The sequence below is a fragment of the Camelus ferus genome, chromosome 18 (assembly GCF_009834535.1).
Source record: "Camelus ferus isolate YT-003-E chromosome 18, BCGSAC_Cfer_1.0, whole genome shotgun sequence".
In the NCBI taxonomy this organism is placed as follows: domain Eukaryota; kingdom Metazoa; phylum Chordata; class Mammalia; order Artiodactyla; family Camelidae; genus Camelus; species Camelus ferus.
The window spans coordinates 32,953,152-32,974,491 of record NC_045713.1 but is presented as its reverse complement, the minus strand read 5'-3'; the positions used below and the strand labels follow the sequence as shown (position 1 = coordinate 32,974,491).

The 21,340-nt window shown below is 45.0% G+C and overlaps 1 protein-coding gene across 3 annotated transcripts in view; it reads left to right on the top strand.

Annotated features, from left to right (window-relative positions):
- Nucleotides 1-17,789, top strand: part of ACSM1 (acyl-CoA synthetase medium chain family member 1) — a 30,608-nt gene extending 12,819 nt beyond the window's left edge. For all 3 annotated transcript variants that reach the window (XM_014552899.2, XM_006177290.3, XM_032460932.1), the window contains exons 4-14: nt 1,616-1,823; nt 3,334-3,474; nt 4,493-4,652; nt 7,092-7,171; nt 9,465-9,588; nt 11,803-11,883; nt 12,091-12,192; nt 13,654-13,781; nt 14,859-14,958; nt 15,856-15,975; nt 17,450-17,789. In XM_014552899.2, coding sequence (XP_014408385.1) covers nt 1,616-1,823; nt 3,334-3,474; nt 4,493-4,652; nt 7,092-7,171; nt 9,465-9,588; nt 11,803-11,883; nt 12,091-12,192; nt 13,654-13,781; nt 14,859-14,958; nt 15,856-15,975; nt 17,450-17,536 — 1,331 coding nt within the window. In that variant the 3' untranslated portion in view covers nt 17,537-17,789. The remainder of the gene's footprint in view (nt 1-1,615; nt 1,824-3,333; nt 3,475-4,492; nt 4,653-7,091; nt 7,172-9,464; nt 9,589-11,802; nt 11,884-12,090; nt 12,193-13,653; nt 13,782-14,858; nt 14,959-15,855; nt 15,976-17,449) is intronic.
- The last annotated feature ends 3,551 nt before the right edge of the window (nt 17,790-21,340 follow it).

Here is a 21,340-nt window from a genome sequence, read left to right as displayed (position 1 = left end):
CATGAGAATGACATTTTTGCCTTGTCTGGGCCAGTTGCTTTGCAGAAGGTGCCTCAAAATTCGCATTTCTGACCCTTTATTCATGATTACATTCAGGTAAACATTTTTAGCACAAGTACTAGAAGGGTAACATTTCGTCTTTCCCAGTGCATCACATCAGGGATATATGATGTTTGTTTGTCCCAGCATCTGTGATGCTATTTTATCCCTTTAGAAAGGTTGTATCCACCTTGGTAAAGGCACCCCTTTGTAGTTAGTAACAAATCTGTCATGTAATATTTATGAGGCTCCGTGAATATCCTGTTCCCCAACTGTCTTTCCCTTTATGGTTTGAGAATCCGTTGATGAATCTTGACTGAACTGAATATTATAATTGTAGTTTTATATGAGAACTTTCCATTTATATCATTCCCTCCACACTTACTAGTTGGCATTCTTCTGTAGATAAGTAGATAGATGGCTTATCTATCTACTGATCTATGTAATCACTATGGGATTCATGGATTCTTTTTTTTTTTTTAATTACTTCAGTTGTTCTATCATGCATGTTCATACAACAATCTGTCATGCTCTTGCACATATAGTCTCTCTCATCTTCTCTCCCAAATAGTTGTCAAGGTCATATGGAATCAAGAATTAATAGCAATGGTAGAGGGAGTATAGAGGTCCATGTCACTCAGAGAGTTAATAGATGGCCCATGAGAAATCCAAGACCTGATCTGCGACCCCTGGGATAAGAAGAATTGAAAAGTTAATAGAGGCAAAAGACTGAAATCCCAAGAATGGGCATAGCACATGGAAATGCTTAGAGTCAGGAGTAGCCTATATGAAGAATGGACATTTTGAAATAGAGAACAGAATTGTGCGTGGAAAAGGTCGAGAGTGGGCAGTGCCCTTGATGTCAAGATGGGGAGTGTGGTGTTTTTCTGGAGAGGGGGCACAGGTGTTAGCAAGGGGAAGAAATGTGGAGGGGAAAAAGTCACTGCTCCGTGGAACTTAAGCAGGTAATAATTTGGAAGGTGGGCAGTAGAAAGATTCAGGACAGGGCATCTGCTGGAGAGAGTAGAATGCAGCAGGGGCACCCAGATACCTGAACTCATTGTTGGTGATGGAAGATGGAAGGGAAGGTAGAAAAGTTCAAAGGACAACGTAGTTTACTTTGGGAATGAAGAATGAAGGAAAGAGGAAATTCAAGATGATACAAGGGACTGACAGAGAAGGTAAGTGAGAGGAGAAAAATGGGGGCAGGGATGTAGCTAGTCCTTGGGTCGAGGACACCATTTTGCTTGCATCTTTCCCAGATCCTGTGTAAAGTTGTATGAAGTAGGATTCACCTGTCTAGTGGCTAGATCCATCTAGAGTAGAAAAGGCTAGGGCAGGATTTTCACATTTCAACGTGCATAGGAATCACTTGGAGATGTCGTTAAAATACAGATTCTGATTCAGTAGGTTTGGGGTGGGGTGTGAAATTCTGCGTCCTACGCGGTGCTGATGCTGCTGGTCTGTGGACCACACTTTGCATAGCAAGAGGTTAGGGAATTTCTATGCAGATAAACCAGGTCTGAAGCCCAAGGTTGTGACAGAGAAACCTAAAGAACATCTTTCTCATCCTTAGGGATCATCTTCATGCCAGGGACCACCCAGATGAAGGCCAAGGATATTGTCTACCGACTACAAGCCTCTAAAGCTAAGGGCATCGTGACCACGGATACGCTTGCTCCAGTGGTGGATTCTCTGGCCTCTGAGTATCCTGGTCTGAAAACCAAGCTCCTGGTGTCCGACCAGAGCTGTAAAGGGTGGCTGGACTTCCGATCATTGATTAAGTGAGTTTCTGGTCTGATGAATGTGTTTTCTGAGGACTAGCAGAAGGCTATTCAGTCCCAAGTGCTGGTAGACAAGCAGCCAGTGGGAGGAAGCTGACCAGGTCTAAAGCCTAAAACCTCTTCCGAGCTACATTACTGACCCTGGACTAGTTCCTTATCCTCTCTTGGCTGTGAATGTTTTATCTGTAAAATCAGGAAATTGAATTTCCATGCCTCTCTCACTAAAATATAATCTGCCCCTGTGCAAAGGAGATGTGTGAAGTCAGAGGGTTGTAGTGTTGCATCTTCTTTGTAGGTGGGGAATCTGAAATATCATTCTTTATTAAAAAATATGTGAAGAAGATGAATTTTCAAGGTGAAGTGAGATTGAGGGAAAAATTGAGGCTGTGGGAGCCTCAGGCAGCTTTGGGAGCAAACACTTCCCATCTCCTAGGAGGGTGGGTGCCTCTAGGGACAACTTGAAGGAAGCTAAGGAAGTGTCGGTGGTAAGAAAGACCCTCTCCACCTCCAAAACTCTGATTCTGCAAGCCTTCAGTCATTTTTCAAGTCACACACAAACCATGCTGGATTTGTTTTCTTGAAGTAACTCCTCAGTTTTTAAAGCTCTCTAAGGCAAATATTACAGTGAAATCATATCTTATGCTAGATTCTAAAGTCAGAGAATTAAATCAAAGTAGCTTAAATAAAGAATACTCATTAAAACTCCCCTAAATTGCCTAGAGTCAATATGGTATCATATCTCAGCAAGAACCAGTGTTTCCTCTAGCACTGATATTATTTGCAGTCGCTCTGACTGAAGACAAAGGAAGCTTGCATTTAGAGAGACTCAGTCCAGGAGAAGCTCCCAAGAATCAAGGCAGACTGAGGAAACTACAAATTCTATCTGTCATCTCCAGCCCACGCCAGGGCAGATGTACGTATTTCTTTCACTCTCATTCTCCATAGCTTTCTCTTCCCCACCTCTTTCACCAAACTTATGGGGTTAAATTCCTGTAAATCTAGTTTGTGTAAAAAAACAAGTTTAGCAGTGTGACTAAAAACATAGTGTATGGGTCAGACTGTCTGAGTTTGAATCCTGGCTCTGCAACTTGCTGGCTATATATCTTTAGGTAAGTTACCTAACCTCTCTGAACCTCAGTTTCCTTATCTGTAAAATGGACATAAGAGCAGTACTCACCTCTTAGGGTTGCTCTGAAGATTGAATGAGTTCTTATTAGTAAATCATTTAGGGTGTTGTCTGGAAACATAGTAAATGCTATTGTAATGTTTGTTAAATTAAAAAATAATCCACCATATTTTCCCCATTTTAAAATGAAGAAATATCAGTCCACTGATCCAGGTCACCTATAAACTTTGTTTGATGACTAATACTAGGAGTTTTTCCTCCAGTATTGCAAACCTCAATTTTCTCCAAGTCTTTTCCAAGTTTCATATTGTTTCTTTTGCTTCGCCAGAGGATGGAAAAACAGGAAACATGACTTCTCTCCTCTTGTATTGAATCCCTTTGCAGATCAGCATCTCCAGATCACGTTTGTATTAAGTCAAAGACCCTGGACCCAATGGCTGTCTTCTTCACCAGTGGGACCTCAGGCCTCCCCAAGATGACAAAACACAGCCATGGACTTGCTTTACGATCCTTCTTACCTTCCTGGTAGGAAAGAGGGTACCAGCTTAGAGGCTGGCACTCAGATCTGGGGTGGAGTGTGTTTGTGTATGTGCTGGAAAAGGAACTCTAAATGGAAATGACCCCATCCTGTTTCTCCTTTCTGATCTCTTTGGCTCAGACCCCTGATGGCGTGAGAGACGTAGGCTAGGTCTAAGTGTTTGCTGACAGGCACTTGAATGACAAAGGAGGCACATTTGGGTCCCGCCTGAGCACCTGCACAGGAGGTGTGGAGGAAATGTGGGATCTGCAAACCACAGAAACCACAGACCATTGTGTGTTTCAGGGTTTGGTGGGGAAAGATAAAATGTTTCAGCAATGTGACCTGCAGTGACAGGTCCTCTCCTCTCCTCAACTGTGAACAAATCAGGCTTGGCGTTTCCCCAGTCATGAGCTGTTAGGAAACTGGAACCAAGCCACACCAAGCTGCTGCCCCAGCCTAGAGCAAACCTAGAGGCTGAAGCTGTAGCCATCATGGTTTCCCAAGAAAAAAAACGTTGTTTATGTGCTCCTGCCCTTGAGACTTGTTGCAAAATTTCTAACATGCTGTTACTCTGGGACCTGTAGCAACAGGCTCAACCCTGGGAAAGTATCCCACTATTTGAACCCAGGTCTGTGCAGAAGCTGTGATAACCCTTCATTTGATTATTTGGTTTTAGACGAAGTTGTATAGGCTTGTTCCTCACAGGGCCCTGGTTCAAACCGACTTTCGATGTTTTCAAAAAAATATATTGCTGACACCTGGTTTACATATAAAAGAAAGAAAGCAATTTTAAACCAAAGTCTTATCCCTTCTCCCCTTCCCCCAACTAATAATATTCAAACCAGACCAAGTTCTATATATTTTTAACTTATTAATTAGACCAGGGAGCAGAGAAGGCTTTTTGTAGACAGTATTTATGCTAATGATAACAACTGAGTGGCAAAACCCTGGAGGAATGGGGCTGGAGAGAAGGGCATTTGTGTAGCCAGAATAGCATCTGAGGCCACTGTATTTTGGAGTTAGCAGGCAATTTCTGAAGCTGAAGACGTCTGATGTCTTCTGGTGCCCGTCAGACACAGGCTGGATTATGTCTATGCTGGGGTCTCTGCTTGAACCATGGACAGCAGGGTCTACAGTCTTTGTCCATCATCTGAGCCCGTTTGACCCCAAGAACATGATACAGGTAAGAAGACTAACCTTTTAATATCAACAAACTCCAGGAAGAAACTCATTTTCAAGTTCAAAAGCTAGATCCAGCTGAGAAAGATTTTATTTAGCAAAGAAGTGTATTAGCATAATATAACTCTAGTTCTGGGTTTCCCAAATTGTGAAGCACTGAATTAGTCATTGTTACCAGAATTACATCAAGATGCAACCTTGAAGAAAATACATATTCCCATCCAAGTACAAGCCAGGCCCGAGCCTGCTTAGCTTCAGAGATCAGACAAGATCGGGAGCATTCAGGGTGGTATGGCCATAGACAAGAAAGCACATATTCCAGACCTTTCCTCAGACCTATGGATTGGACTTGGTGGACTCAGGAACTGGAATATATATTTTAAGAAGTTAAAGCAACCAGAACAAGCTCAGGTCTTCTGGATTCTGGACCCTGGCTCTAGAAGGGCCAGGGAGCTCATTTTCATGTGTGTATGTGTGTGTGTGTGTGGTTACTTAATCTAATGATGTGATTAGAAACAGAGCCTTTGCAAAATGACAGCTCTAGCTTCTTATCCCACGTTTTAACATTTATTAGTGGTTTAAACTTACCATTCTGAGCTTCAGTTTTCCTTATTAGTAAAACGGGAGTTTTAATGGTTACAACCTCTACAAATTGTTGGGAATATTAATGAGATGATACAGGAAAAGTGTGTGCAGTTTTCAGCCCTGAAACTGGAACACAGACAACACAGTAAGTGTTAGCAGTTGCTGTTATGCACACAGCATGCTAAGTGAGGTCACCCTCATGAACTCCTGCAATGTATTTTTCTTCACCTGAGAATTGTGTCTTTGTGTCTCCACTCACTCCTTTGCTTTCCATCTCAGAGGCAGACCTGCCCCTTCGCCTCTCAAAGTCCAACTCCCTCCTGACAATTGATGGGGATCGTGTTCTTTCCCTGCCCTTCTGTTTGGAGACCCTTTCTATTAATCTTTAATCCATTAAACCTTCTCTCCTGTATTTTCAAACTCTCCCTTTTCATTAACTCCACTCCCTCAAGCCATAAACACATCCAAATTCCCCATCCTAAAAATACCTTCTCTTCACTCCAGTACAAATTGGACCAACCCCGTCTTTCCTCCCTTAATATCAAATTTCTCCATAGAACATTTTCAACCCACCACAGCCACCTCCTCTTCACCCAGGTTACTCCTGAACACTGTCATCCTCCAGGGGTCTACCATCAACCTCCCTTCCCTTCCAAACATTTCTTTCACTTCTATTTCTCCAGGAGGCACATCTGTTCAGGTGGCTCTCAAAACTGTACCCTGAGTCTACCAGACTAATTCTCCCATGTTTGTCTGCTGGTTGGTTATGTCCGTCTGACCGTCCCTCCAACACCTGAGACTGCACCTCTCATTTCTCATTCCCTGCCCTGATATTAATATCTGCCTCTCCATCATTTTCTGCTCACATCCTGTCAGCCCCAGAAGCATAAAGCTGCAGGAACAACACGGACTCCACCTTTCCCCTCCCTCCACCAGGTCTAATTCTCCTTCCCCTTCAAGGGATCTTCCAAAAGGCTCAGTGTGTTTTAAGCTTGAATTATTTCATAGTATTAATTCTACAAATCTACCAAAACCCCAGCATTTGAAAGTTTAATGATTCTGATTTATTTCCTACTTGTTATTTTTATGAATGTTTTGCAATAAACTTTTTTTAATTGAAGTACAGTCGGTTACAATGTGTCAGTTTCTGGTGTACAGCACAATGTCCCAGTCATGCATATACATACATGCATTTGTTTTCATATTCTTTTTCATTAAAGGCCATTGCAAGATATTGAATATAGTTCCCTGTGCTATACAGAAGAAACTTGGTTTTTATAAAATCTATTTTTGTATATAGTGGCTAACATCTGCAGATCTCAAACTCCCAAATTTATCCCTTCCCACCCCTTTTCCCCAGTAACCGTAAGATTGTTTACTATGAATCTGTTTCTGTTTTATAGATGAGTTCATTAGTACCCTTTTTTTATTTTATTTTTTTAGATTCCACATATGAGTAATAGCATATGGTATTTTCCCTTCTCTTTCTGGCTTACTTTTAAACAATAATGTAATAAACTTTTAAATTTACTTAGTTTCAGTCTCTCTTATTGAAGATGGGAGATAGTGACTGGTAAGAATGGTAAATTAAAAATTTACTATTTAGATTCACAAAACAAAACTTCCTCTCCATTTCTTCTCTGCCCACCCCCTCAACTTAGACTTTCTTGCTTCTCTCCTAACAGTACCTGACACATGGTGTGTACAAAATTCATGCTCAATTTAGGAACACTGAAGAAATTAACAAATGAATAAATGGGCTCTCCTAGAGGGGAGATCAGAACTAAAGTGTTAATAATAGATTGATATTTTAAATCTTAACTGTAAAACTAAAATTTCTTCTCTTCTCACTTTCTAGACATTTTTCAAATACCCCATTACCTACTGCCTTGCTGCACCCTCTGTGTTTCGAATGATTCTGCAGCAGAATTCCACCAGGTATGGTAGAAGGGGCTGTGGCTGATAACAACAATCTGTGAGTAGGACTTTAAGGAATCTGACTGTTTTTAACTCTGGTTCTTTGAGGATTGTGTGTGTGTGTGTGTGTGTGTGTGTGTGTGTGTGTGTGTGTGGAATGGGGAGGGTGGGTAAATGTTGGTGGTGATAATTAGCAGCCATTCTAATTATTTCATTAAGCAGGGCTCAAAGAACCAAATGAAACACTCAGTGAGCCTTGTATCACTGTGGTTTTTTCTTTTCAAAACATTTTTGTTGTGAGATAAACATACAGAAAAATAGGTAAGATTTACGTTTACAGATTAATGAATTGTTGAAAATAAACACCTATGTAAACACTCACCCAGGTCACCAAAATAGAACACTGTCAGTGCCCCAGAGACCTCCTCATGCCTCTCCATCTCCCCTAAAGGATTTCACTATCTTGACTTTTATGGTGTTCATTTCCTTGCTTTTCCTCATAGTTTACCTCCTAAGGAAATATCCTTAAACAAATTACTCCATTTTATTTGCTTTTGAACTTTATGTAATCATACATTATTCTATCACATCTGGTTTCTTTTTTTCAACATGTTTCTCAGATATGTCTGTGTTGTTACATAATGCTGGAGTTAATCTTCATTACTGTGTAATATTCCATTTTATGAAAATACCATATTTTTAATCAGTTCTATCATTAATGGACATTTGGATAGCTCTCAGTTCGAGGCTACTGAAAATTAATGCTGCATCGAATTCTTGCACATGTACCTTGATGCACCAGCACACATTTCTGTAGAGCTTTTCTGGCAGAGGAATTTCTAGGTCACAGTGACATTGTACCTTACCACTCTATTTTCCAAAGTATTAAACCAATTTAGGCTCCCGCGAGCAGGGTAGGAGGATTCCCACTGTTCCACATCCTTAGCAATATTTGTTGTTGTCAGAGTTTTTAGTTTTTGCCAATCTGACGGATGCATAGTAACCTTTTTTTTTTTTGCATTTCCCCATGTTTGTGGATTAATTTTTAATTAACCTCAAATCTGTTCTTTGAACTTTATGGTCATTTATCAGTCCTTTAGAGACTTTGCAATTGAAGTGACTGCTTCAAAAACCAGAGATAACATGGCTTAGGCATAAGAGTTAAAATATCAAGGAGTTCAACAACTTACGAAGATTACTCAGAAATATACAGCTTGATTTTATTCATGAGCCAGCAGTCTGGCTGGAGCATGTTTCCATCTGCCTTTCAAAGCTCATATTATAGTCACTTTCTGCAGCATTCTTGAGATGATGACTTCATCCAAACCCAGTAAAAATCCAGCCAGGGCATAACTGTGGACTCCATCAGAAGACTCTGCCCATGTTTTGCACTTTGGATAAAGTTCAGGAAGAATAAGGAATATACCCTGCATGAAACTAGCCCTCCTGTCCATCACTCCTGGCTCTGTATGTACCAGGAGAGCGTTACAAGGGTGGAAAGGTAAACCAGATGTCTGCCACCTCCCTCAGCCCAAAGAGCTGGCCCAGCTCAGCTTTGTGCCAGCTGGTACTCAGACTTCAGTCACTTCTTCTCTTCCTATTTCTTTCAAGGAATCCATCATTATTTTGTGCTTGCTTTTGTATTATTTATAGGGAAATGGATGAGAGAATTTACACCACATAGTGTACCTAGAAAACTACTGCAGATGCTCACAGCAGACTTTTCTGTTCTCTACAAAATTCCTTCTCCCAAGGATGTTACCTGTGGTCTTTCTCTTTTCTTACACTTAGCCCAATTGTCTTTGATATCCTGAGCGATTTGTTTCCAGCCTCTAACTTGTGTTTTCTGCTCAGAAACACAGAATTCCTTCAGTTCACATAACGCCACGCTCCGCAGAAGGCAGTGTAGGTCTGTTACCGTCCTAGCACATCCTCAGGGTCTTGTCCCTCAGCCCTTATGGTTTATAAAAGCATCTCTCTTGGCCACAGAGAATGCTTCCCTAAGATGAATTCTAAGCACATTTTTCTCCCTGTAGTTACATCAACACCCACATTTAATCCTGATCTCCCTGGCTTAACCCATTAGCCTCACTACCACCACCTACCCCCACCAGAAGAGTTAACAGAGACTGGCAGGAAGTGAGTGACTTCCATGTGGACTTGACCATCTGTAAAATGCCCAGAAGGCAAATAAGAAATTGAAGAGGCAGAAGGATGAATGATCCAGATGATAATTGCTCTCAACACCCTAGGCCTGGGGCAGAGCATCCAAGCTTCACCTGAACTTCTGTTGACACATTGCCTCCGCCCTTAGCCTCAGGTTCCCCACCCTGGAGCACTGTTGCGCTGGGGGAGAGGCCCTGCTGCCCGAGGAACAAGAACAGTGGAGGAAACAGACAGGGATTCTGCTCTACCAGGCCTACGGACAGTCAGAAACGGTAGGTGAGCGGTCCCTTCTGAGCCAGTCAGGATGTTCTTAGCATGAGGCCAGCGGATGATGTGAATCGTGCCATGAGTGTGTGCAGTGCCCACCCCACCTCCCCGTGTGCATGGAGAGCCTTGCTCAAAGCCAATAAGAGGATCCAGAGCTCTAGGTTAATTTGTCCCAAATAAATTTGCCAAAAGACAATTCACAGCTCATCAACTTGTCAAGAAACCAACATGCTAAGAACTATTGGACAAAAACTTAAAAAGGAGCCTAAGCACATGGTGCCACACTGTACCTGCGATCATTCGTCTAAGGAAGCAAAGGAGGGGCAGTGGGATAGAAGGCACTCTCCAGTAACATGGAGGCCACCAACACAAGTCCTGTCGACTTCACCACCCCTTCCTAGGCAGAAACCACAGAGGCAGGCAGGAGCGGGCCCCAGGAGCTCATTAGTTCATTTCTGGGTGTTTATGAGGACAGCACACAGGTCTGATTGTGAGACACTAGGAGGAGCACGGACCTTCTGTATACACCACAGCCCGCACCCCAGCACACACACAGTGTGATCCCAAAGAGGGTCACTGAGCAGTCAGGTGGGCAGGGCATTCAGAGGATCATACATGTCTTCAGCCTCACGGACTTCATCCATGATCCAGTATCTCTCTTCCAACACATTCTCAATCCATTTCCGATGCTGCACAGAGTCACCTTCCTCCACCTCCCCATCATCCCTTCAGCTGACAGAGGGATGACTGCCATCTCAGCACCTGCGGCAAAATAGCTGTTTTAGTCTCAATGCACATACTTGTCTGACACTTTTTTGCCAAAACTTTTTTTAATAATCAATTAATCAGTTAATGGGTCTGCTTCCAGGCCTGAGAGATGCTACGACTCTCGGCCTGTCCTTGCTGGCTCACGCTTTGTATTTGGATAAGGAGGAGGGTGAGGAGAGAACTACACTCTCCACCCATGACCTCCACCCCTTTTGCATCAGCTTTTTGTATCAACAGAATACTCCCTGACACCTGGATGGTATTTTATTTCTCCAAGCGTTTTCAGACCTATCCACTCATGTGTGCAACATTTTCCACATCCCTGCAGTGTGAGCAGTGACAGAGCAGAGGGGAAAGGGTTCAGACCCCAGTTCAAATCTCAGCCTTGCCAATTACAGGCCACACACTGTAGGCATATCCTTGGATCTTGCAGGGTCCAGATCCCCCATCTCCAAAATGGAAAGATAGTGCCCATCTTGCTGGGTTGTCATAGGGTAAATGAAAGAAAGTGTACAAAGCCCTGGCCACAGCCTTCAACCCCTCGTGCATGCTTACACTGCAGTTACGGTTGTCAGAGTTGCTTTTCGGTAGGTACTGTGTTAGATGCTGGGAGTATAGAGTGGACGGGGCAATCTCTAGTCTCTGAATACTCCTCATCTACTGAGGGAAACAGACAAGCGAAATGAAGTGGCCACAGTAGAAGTGGAGGGGGTGGATACCACAGAAAAAGACTCTCCCAACTAACTCTTCTTGGAGCCAGAATGGTAGCTAGTAGTAGCTGTTTATTGAACACGTGGTGTGTGCCTGGCATACACCTGCAAGCCCTCTAAGAGATAGACGTTGTAATGACCTCCCTTTGACAGAGGAGTAGATCAGGGAGGGTTGGTTGACACACAGCTAGTGAGTGGTAGAGTCAAGATTTAGACCTTGGCTCGTCTGAGCATAAAGCACTTAACTTTAGGAAGAAGGCTATTTTGGAGAACGGTAAAGAAGGAATACGGTTCATCGAGAAGACAAAGCGGATGAGGCAGTGCAGAGGGAGCGATCTGAATACCCTCAACACATCTCTAAGAAGTAGCTTAAGCAGCTCCAAGAAAGTGTTTGTTAAATGGACTCATGACCTCCCCCTGGCAAATGGACACGTGTCTGACGTACACTGAGCACTCCATACCCTGCATTACATGCCCACAGCCCGGGGCTCACCCTTCTGCTTCTTCTTGGCCTCTCCCACTGGACTCTGTAGCCCCAGCACGCAGCACAGGTCCAGCCCCATGTCAAGTGCAGTGCACATCTGCTGAATAGGGTCGGGTTGATGCCTTCCCGTTTCCCCACAAGGGCTCTTTGCACAGCATCAAATGACATCTGCGGGCGAGGATGCAGTGTTTGATTCTTGCTGCTTTGTGATCAACCTGGACTCTTGACCAACCCCAGTTCTCTTCTTTTGTGAACAGGGAGTAACTTGTGGCATTTTCCGGGGGATGAAGATCAAGCCAGGTTCCATGGGGAAGGCCATCCCACCCTTCGACATTCAGGTCTGGTGGTAAAGGCACTGGCAGAGAGCAGGTAGTGCTCAGCTGGGGGTGGGCCGCTGTGTGACAGCACCGGGCGTGCCTCCCAGTTGTCCTTCCTCCTCTCCTCCTACTTACTTATGTGCCACATGAATAAGCCAGGCAATGTTTGTGTGGGGCAGCAGTGCTGGGGACACCTGCAGGATGGGACTTACACGTGTCTTGCTCCAGATCATTGATGACAAGGGTAACATCCTGCCACCTGACACCGAAGGCATCCTTGGCATCAGGATCAAGCCCGTCAAGCCCTTGGGCCTCTTCATGTGCTATGAGGTGAGGACACATCACCTGCCTCCATCCAAGCCCCAAGGAGCCACGCAGGGAGCTGTGTAGGTGGTAAGGGGCTGGGCTCAACTCGGCACCCTGAGACTTCTTCCATCTTCCTTTGTTCTCTCCGACTCAATGAAACGTTCTAATTAATCTCAAAGCTCATCCTGTGTTCCCACATCCCTTTCTGTCATAACCCTTCTGGTACATAGAGATTGACTGATGGGGTAGAAAAAAGCCTGGCTTCAGAGCCCCCAGGCTAGGAATCCATTGATTTCTTGCGGTTAAGGATGCTGGCTTTGACTGGAGTCAAATCATACCATCCCACTTGCCAACAGGATGCGAACAAACCTATTAGTCTTGCTAAGCCTCCAGGGGACACTACCATCCTCACTTTAAAGAGGAAGAAATGGCAGACTGGAACCTTTATGTTTCTGTCCCATGTCAAATAAATGGCAGGTCTGTGGTTCAAAGTGATGTGTTTTGGGTTCCAAACCCTAAATGAGAAATCCAGGGATTACAGTCTCTGGATCTCGGAACATCTCTCGTGTGGAACTGACACCAGTGTTCCAGTCCGGAAGACAGGCGCTGGGGCCGGCAGCCTGGGTTTCAGCCTGGCTTTTACCAGTTACCAGCTCTGCGCCACTGAGCTGTTTTCTTATCCCTATGTGGATACAAAAGTAACATGAGAGATTCTGGTATGACGGGACGGCTCTTTATCTTGGCTGTGGTGGTAGATACACAGACCCACACATGGGATAAAATTGCCTAGAACTGAATACACTCACACACACACACACACACACACACACACACACAAATGAGTACAAGTTAAAAAACAAAAAGAAAACCCGGGGAAATCTGAGTGAGACTGGTGGATGGTATCAATGTAAATATCCTGGTTGTGATATTGAACATTGTTTTTGCAAGATGTTACCATTGGGAGAAACTGGATAAAAGGTGCTAAGGATCTCTCCGTGTTATTTCTTATAACTGCATGCAAATATATGATTATCTTAAGATTAAAAGTTTAATTGAAAGTACCAGCTTTGCAGGCTTTCTGTGAGGCTCCAATGAGGTAATATTTTGGAAAGAAAATTCATTCAGCAAACATTTATTGACACCTCCCACCTGTCCAGGCACTGTATGAATGCTGAGCTTATAACAGGGAATACAATTAATGGAGTTTATGCTCCAGTGGAAATTTTATTCTACTGGAGCACCACACGAAAGTCAGGTGTTATTTTTAAAAATTGTCCTTAAAGTTGGCTTAATATTTAGTCCACTCATTGTCCAATAGCATGCCTTAAGTGCTTGCATGTAATGAAAACAGATTCAGAGATCGAATTATAAAAATTGCCCAGGTGCCAGGCAGAGCCAGAAGCAGGGTTTGAACCCACATCTGAATCCTACCTTATGTCTCTAAACTCATTGTTTCCAACAAAAGGGGTGCTATTCTCTTTGCAGAATGACCCAGTGAAGACAGAGGAAGTGGAGTGTGGGGACTTTTACAACACTGGGGACAGAGCAACTGTTGATACAGACGGCTACTTCTTTTTCCTGGGGAGGGCGGATGATATCATCAACGCATCCGGGTAGGTGCGGCTGACCTTGTGCCGGGAGGTCCCATCCTCACCTGCCTAGTGGGATCTGGCTTCCTCAAACACTCCTTCATGCGTCGGTGATGGACTCTCAGCCTAATGCTGAACAGAGCCACGTCCATGGGGCCCTGGCCTGAGGGTACCGCTGTACCTTCCCCAAGCCCCATCACCAGAAGGATCAAGCAAACTAAAGTTCAAGAAGACCCGGAGGAGAGCCATAATAAGACATCATGCAATTTAAACGGATTGGGAGGGAAGACTTGACTTTGGCTCCTGTTCATTGAGGGAGCTTATTCTGTATTTGTGCTCCTTTAATGAAGCGCAATATGACACAGAAAAACATACTAACAACAACAACAACAATAATAATAATAATAATTAAAAATGACCCTTTTTTGGAGTACTTACTATGTGACAGCACTCTCTGTGGTGCTCTATACAACCCACCCCTCAGTGCTAGAAGGTAGATGTGATTATGACCATTTTACGTAAGGAGACTGAGTCACTGACTAGTGGAAACAGTTGCCAGAAGTTTCAAAGACAGTACAGAACACAGCCCAGATTTGAGCCAAGGCAGTCTGACTCCAACGCGGTTGTAACTAACCCTGACTTGGCTATTAACTAGACATAACAAGAATAACAAGTTCTTTAAGATATTTCAGAAAATTAGAGGGTTTTTTTTTTTAAACTTTTAAAACAAATGCTGATGAAGTGAGGAATAGGATGTAGGATTTGTATGAATGTTTAAGATAAAGTTTGGGACTTCCAAGAGGTTTCATGCCAGGGGAAGCTGCTTGATCCAAGCCCCCAGGCTCTGGGAGGATGACGCATTCACCCTGCTCCCCCACCTGGGCAGCGAGGTGAGAGGCCCCGGGAAGCATCTGAGCCTTGTATTTGGCAGCACGGAATTCCCATTTTAGTCCCACTGCACAGCCTTTGCATGGGCCTCTGGTTCCCCTTGACAGTTACCCTCTGTGCCAAGGAAATATGCGGCTGTCCAAAAGATGAGATTTGAGGGCCTGGGTCATCCTAGCCCTGGCATTTGCTCAGGAGGAACCACTGGTCTTGCAGGTACCGTATCGGGCCATCGGAAGTGGAGAATGCCCTGGCGGAGCACCCAGCGGTGGCTGAGTCCGCTGTGGTGAGCAGCCCGGACCCGATTCGAGGGGAGGTGAGGAGGAGGACGTGGAGGTCATCGCGCCTGGGTGTGGGACGGGGAAGGCAGATGCGGGGGAAACTTCCAGGCCACACCTAGGCAATCTTGGATCTGGCGTGGTTGGTGTGCCTGTGAACTTACACAATGTGGTCAGCAGGAGGCGCTGTGGCCTCATCTGTGACTGAAACATGATGCTTCTGATCGCTGAGGCTGATGGCATCTAGTATTGAATGAACCCTTGCTATGTGCCAGCTCATTTAACCCTCACACAACATCATGAATTAAGGACTGTTTTTATACCTTTTTAAGACAGGGAAACAGAGGCATAAAGAGGTTAAATAACTTGCCTGGATCACACAGCTAGTAAGTGTGGAGTCAGATGGGAAATTGAGCGCTCGGACTACGGAGAGCATGTGTTCCTTGATTCAACAGGTGTTCATTGAACACCTGCTCTGTACAAGCGCTGTGAAATTAAATGAGGACATAAATAATATGAAAATAATCAATTACCAACATTTATTAAATGCCCACAGAACTCTGCCTACAGTAATAGTGAAAACAGAACCCTACCTAAAACAATAATAACGATAACAATCATAGGGATAAAAATACATTTAAACTAACTTCCTGTTTTATATGTATTATCTCGTGGAAGCTTGACATAAACCCGATGAGGAATGAACTTGTCCTCTCCCCATTTCACAGAGAAGGATGTTGACATTAAGTGGGGTTAAGTAATTTTCCAAGGCAAAGTATGAAAATTAGAAGTATTGGGATTTGAACCTGATCCTGTCCTTTTCCAAAGGCTCAACTCTCAATGTGTTTTTCCATTCATTTAATAAGCATTTTCTTTTTAAACTAGATAGTTGGTTGTCACTCACCCTGAGCCTCCACTCTGGTTTTGCACTGCAGGTAGTGAAGGCATTTATTGTCTTGACCCCGAAATTCCTGTCCCATGATCGAGACCAGCTCACCAAGGAGCTGCAGCAGCACGTGAAGTCAGTCACAGCCCCGTACAAGTACCCCAGGAAGGTGAGTGAGAGAAGATGGATGGGGTCCGGTCCCTGTGGGGTGGTTCTGGAAGCTCTTCTGCCTCAAGTCTCAGTGGGTGGCTGGGGTGAAGCTTAAGTAGCTAAGAGAACTCGTATGTTTCTCTGCAGAAGAAGCTTAGGGGTGTAGGGGAGCCAGCTGAATCGGATGGAACCTCTATCCTGCGTCAGAAACTCATCCATTTCTGGCGTGTCAACCTAAAGAAAAAAATCAGACCACAGCCCAAAGATATCTAAGAAGGTTATTTACAATCTTTCAAAATTTGAAAAAGAAATCCAAATCAGCAACTTCCAAACTTTTAAAGAATATTATTCACAGTAAGAAATTACAAATGTGGCAACCCGATACACATATACATACATAACAAAAATCAACAAAGTGATATTTATCGTAACAACATGCGGTGCAGTCTGATAGTTTTAATTCAACTACATTTGTTCTAAATGAAGTGTGCAACCTACAAAAATGTCCAACAATGGAGAAATGATTAAAGTACTCATGAAAGGTAATATTATTCTGTAATTTTAAATGATGATGCAAATTTTTTAACATAAAAATATCACAATAATATATTATTAAGATAAAAAGCAGGTTATGAAAGTATATACATAATATTATCATGTTTGTTTAAAAAAGAAATTTGAAAGTTTGTACATACACAAAAAAGTTAATATTTCCTTCTTTTGTAATAATACGTTACTGCATTGTCTGAATGTTTACAATCAATACATACTATAAAGCTACATAGCTAATATTTACTGAGCATTTACCAGGCTCTGCTTTACATGCATGATTATTTCATTTAATCCTCTCCACAACCTCAGATGGTATAATCATGCCAGTTTACAGAGAGGAAACTGAGGCTCAGAGACTCAAAGTAAATTGGCTAAGTCTAGAGTAAATAAAAGACAGAGCTGGAACTCAAACCTGTGTGTATCTGACAATAGAGTTCATGCTTCTAACATCAGGCTGTGATGCTTTATGGAGAGTAGAATAGAGGATGTGTACCAGTTAGGAAGGGCTAGATGTTATTGTGGGTAACAAACAGTCCCCAAATTGTAGTAGATTATAACAAGGAAGATGTCTTTCTTGCTCATGTCTTTGCTCCACATCCCCTCACCCTGGGACCAGGATAAAGAGGCAGCCAGCTTGTAGATACCTACCTGAGTACGAGAAGAGATGGACAGAGAGGGTGGCCCATCTCAGTGATTCCCAACTTCTCTGTTAGAGGTGGCACATGTCACTCCTACTGACATTCCATTGGTCAAAGTACATCAGAGGACTGCATCCAACTCCAGGGGGTCAGAGGAGAATCTGACATGCACAGTGGACCCCATGAAAGCCACCACATGGTGCCAGCCTGTCTGGGGGACTGTGCCGGGGCAAAGGAGGGGAGTTGAGGGTTGACAGGAAGTGACCAGGGGACTTAGAATGGGTTTGCTTTATCCTCAACCAGGTGGAGTTTGTCCCAGTGCTGCCTAAAACCATTACTGGCAAGATTAAAAGAAGTGAACTTCGGAAGAAGGAGTTTGGTCAGATGTAATTGGCAATTAACTCAGAAGCCACTGTGTGATTTTGGCCAAGTCCCTGGCTGCTTCAATTTCCCCACGATGGTGAGAGTGAGGATAGAGAGTTGACTTGTAAGAGAATTAGGAGTGCCAACCTTCAAGCATTCCTGTTCTTTTAAATTAATGTCAGTCACTACCCTTCACCTAAGTCCCCTGTTCCTTTCAGATCGCCCAAGTGAGTGCTCACATTGTGGCTGGAGGCAATAAAATACTGACATTGCATCAACAGTGACTCTGCTGTGCATTTATTCTGTGAAAGATCTGATCCTAAGCGCTGTCCCTCTCTAATTCCTGCAAACCCCATCAGAGGTTCCCCCAGGGCCTGTTTCCCCCTCCTGCTCCCAGAGGCTCTGGGTGACCCCTGACACCCACTCAATGACCGGAGCACAGAGATCTGGGAAGGGGTCATGCGGTCCCAGGGGTCTGCCCCTGCCTGGCTTGCCTCTGCCCTACTGGAGAGTGAGGCCAGAAGCAGGGCAAGTGTGCTGTCTGGGGAATGGAGAAGGGGGGAGGGCAGCCCAGCCTTGTGACTGTACTCACCTGCCAGACCATCCATGGACCCACGACCTCTGTGCCCACCAGTAATGCTGCTGCTGTTTCCAGGTCCCAGGCTGGACCAGTGCAGGTGAGTGAGGGACCTGCTTCTGGGAACCCAGGAGTGCGGCAGGAGCCCTCCAGTCCTTCCCAGGGAGCCAGGAACCTTGTTCTCCAGCCCCTCCCCAGGGGCCCAGAGTCCTCCCCAGAGGCCTTCCCCAACACTGTATAACCCCCGCCATCCAGAGCCCTCTGAACCTCTGGCCTGCGGTCCTGTGAACTAACCCTTCACTCCATGCATCCTTGAGGCATGAGGTGGAGCCACCAGAGGCTGAAAGGAGCAGAGGCAGCAAAGGTTGAGCCTAGGGGTGAGAAAAGCACATACTGTCCTCTTCTCACCCATTCCTGGTGGGGCACCGATGGAGAGAGCCCCTTGGTAGCTGCCCTCTTCTCAGAAGCACAGATAGACACACTCACAGGAAAATACACAGACACCCTTAACACGGAGATGCACAGGCACCAGTCAGCCCCGGCCTCACCTGGGGACTCCGGCGTAGGGCTCGTGGACAGGCTCCCACACAGACCAACACAGGCAACAACACCCTGTGGGGAACACACACACATACACACACAGGTACACATGCTCAGGCCATGTGTGCTCAGGGCAGACCCACACAAGCACCATGGAGGTGTGTGCGCGCACACACACACACACATGCAGGCAGAGACGTACACACAGACACAAAGACGATGAACACACATAGATAGAATCAGGTCCACCCAAAGGGGCGGCAACTTCACACACAACACACTCACCCACACATAAAACACAGACACAACTCCAGGGACACATATGCCCTGAGACACATACCTAACATATAATGCTCTGAGTCACAGACCCATGTACAGATGTGCACAACCAACACACACTCATTCAGTGAAAAACACACGGAGAAAAACAGAGAGACACTGAGTGATAGCTGTGCAATGGAAGATTCATGTTTACAACTGATAAACACACACAGAAACTCAGACACACAGGTCTATACATGCAGATTTCTACAATCACATACACACACACACACACACATACACACATACACACAGACTCCCACTCCAGTGGAGACCCCTGCAGACAGGGAGAAGAGACTCTGGCATGACCAGCCCCACCTAAGTTGTCAGGGAAGGGGGTACTTCCTGGTTCAAACCCAGTGCCAGGCATCTGCCCCATGCAAGGACCTTCCACAGGGCTGTGTCCAGGCCTGAGATGCTAGAGTGGCCAGGGTAGAGTGGCGCTGGGGACAGGGGCATAGGGTGGGGACTGGACTATGACAGGGTGCACTTAGAGTGGGGGTGTTGCCTGGGGGCTTAGCGGATCCCAAGGTCAAGAGAAGGAGCGAGGTGAGCCTCCCCGGGACACCTCTGTGCGTCAGAGTGGGCTGCACCCTCTCGTTCAATGACAACAGTGACAGTAAAGACGTCTTCAGGACCATTATATGATAAGACAGTATTCACAGCAGTGACTGAGGTGGAGAAGTGGGCTGTGACTGCGGCTGCCTGGTTTGGCTTCATCTTCTGAGCAGGGCTGACCCTGAGCAAAGCTGGGCCACGGGCAAAGCTTCTCTCTGGTCCCTCTCACTGACCACTCTGAGCCTGATTTTTCCATCTGTGCAATGGGGACAGAGATGGTACGTCCTCAGGGTCCTGTGAGAAGCTGCCTGCAAAGTGCAGCGCTTGGTTAGCACAGGCTGGTAACAGGAGGGGCCTTCAAGGCTGCACACCTTCTAAGGCACCAGTTCTGGGAGGACGGCTGCTCCCGGGAGAGGACGATGTTAACGAGCGCAGGTGCTCAGGGCAAGTCCCCGCCTTGTCCTCATGACAGTCTTTGGATGCAGGAATGGACACGCCCATTTTAGGGAAGGAAAATCACCCAGGGTCACACTGCCAGTAAGGAGCACAGCTGGGTCGCAAGCCTGAGGCTCCTGGCCCTGCCTCCAGGGGTCACAAAGGGCTCCTCCGGACCGGAGGCCGAATGGGCTTTGGGGATGATCGCTCAGCTGCACAAGCGATCTCGCCGTTTCCAGGCCCCCAAACTCGGTTCACTTCTCCTTCTCGCCCTCACTCCTGCCTGGGCGACAGTCAGGGTGACCCTAGCACCCTTCATGGAAGTCCTCAGTCCCTTATAGGCTGGACCTGTCTCCCATCCGCTTCTGAGCTAGTCTGACTTCCACCCCTTCTGGGCCTGGTCCGTCCTTTTAGACCCAGACAGCCCAGCTCTGGGATTCTAGGCAGGCAACTGCACCTAAACAGAATTTAACACTGTTGTTTCGTTATCCCTGTTTTGTTTTTGTTCTGCTTGTTTTTTTTTTTTTTATGATTTCTTTATATTTATGGTAAAAAAAAGATACTGATGTTTTGTTAGGAGTGATAGAATGTTTCCCATTTACAATAAATTTCCATAATAATAAAAAGCTACAGGACTTAAAGCAATGATTTTAAGCTGCCAGGGGCCTGAGGGAGCTAGGGAAACACAGTGTCAGTCATGCAGAAAAGCATCTTTAGGAAGCTCAGCTGAGGACAGGGCCCAGAATAGGCCATCACCAGTGGGGTTTGTCCAACCAATTGTGTCCCTGCCCACCTGCTTGGCTCTCCCCACCCAGCACTCCTGGCGCTGCCAAGCTCTCTGGGTGTTGTCCTCAAATCCCCTGGAAGGAAAGCTGATGAACTTTTGCCCTTAAAACCCTCAATTTCTAGAGATCCTGGAAGATCAGTCATAAGAGTCAGATGGGATTTTTCCCCACTGTGTGTTCCTAATGTAAAGCCCATGCTAACAGGTGGTGGATCTAACCCCATTTCAGGTGTTCAAATGTCTAAGTAAATTAGGAATGACTTTGAGACCACACCATCTTGTCACATGAACTAGAATTCCCAGGCCAGGAGGAAACATATTTTATTACCTTATTATCATGATCCCATAATTCAGTTCAAATATAACCTCTTTCCCTTTGGGATTTCTTCTTTCCTCATATTTTACTTACAAAGGTATTTCTTGACTTCCCTACATGAGAAATTCTAGTTATCTTTTTATCAGTGACTTCTAGCAGAATTACATTATCAGATACACACTTTGTCTGATTTCATTCCTCTGAAATGTACTGAAATTTGCTTGGTGGCCAAAACAAGTATCTATATGATTAGGATGGCTGGCTATTAGGTCTTCTACATCTTACTGATGTTCTGTGTGC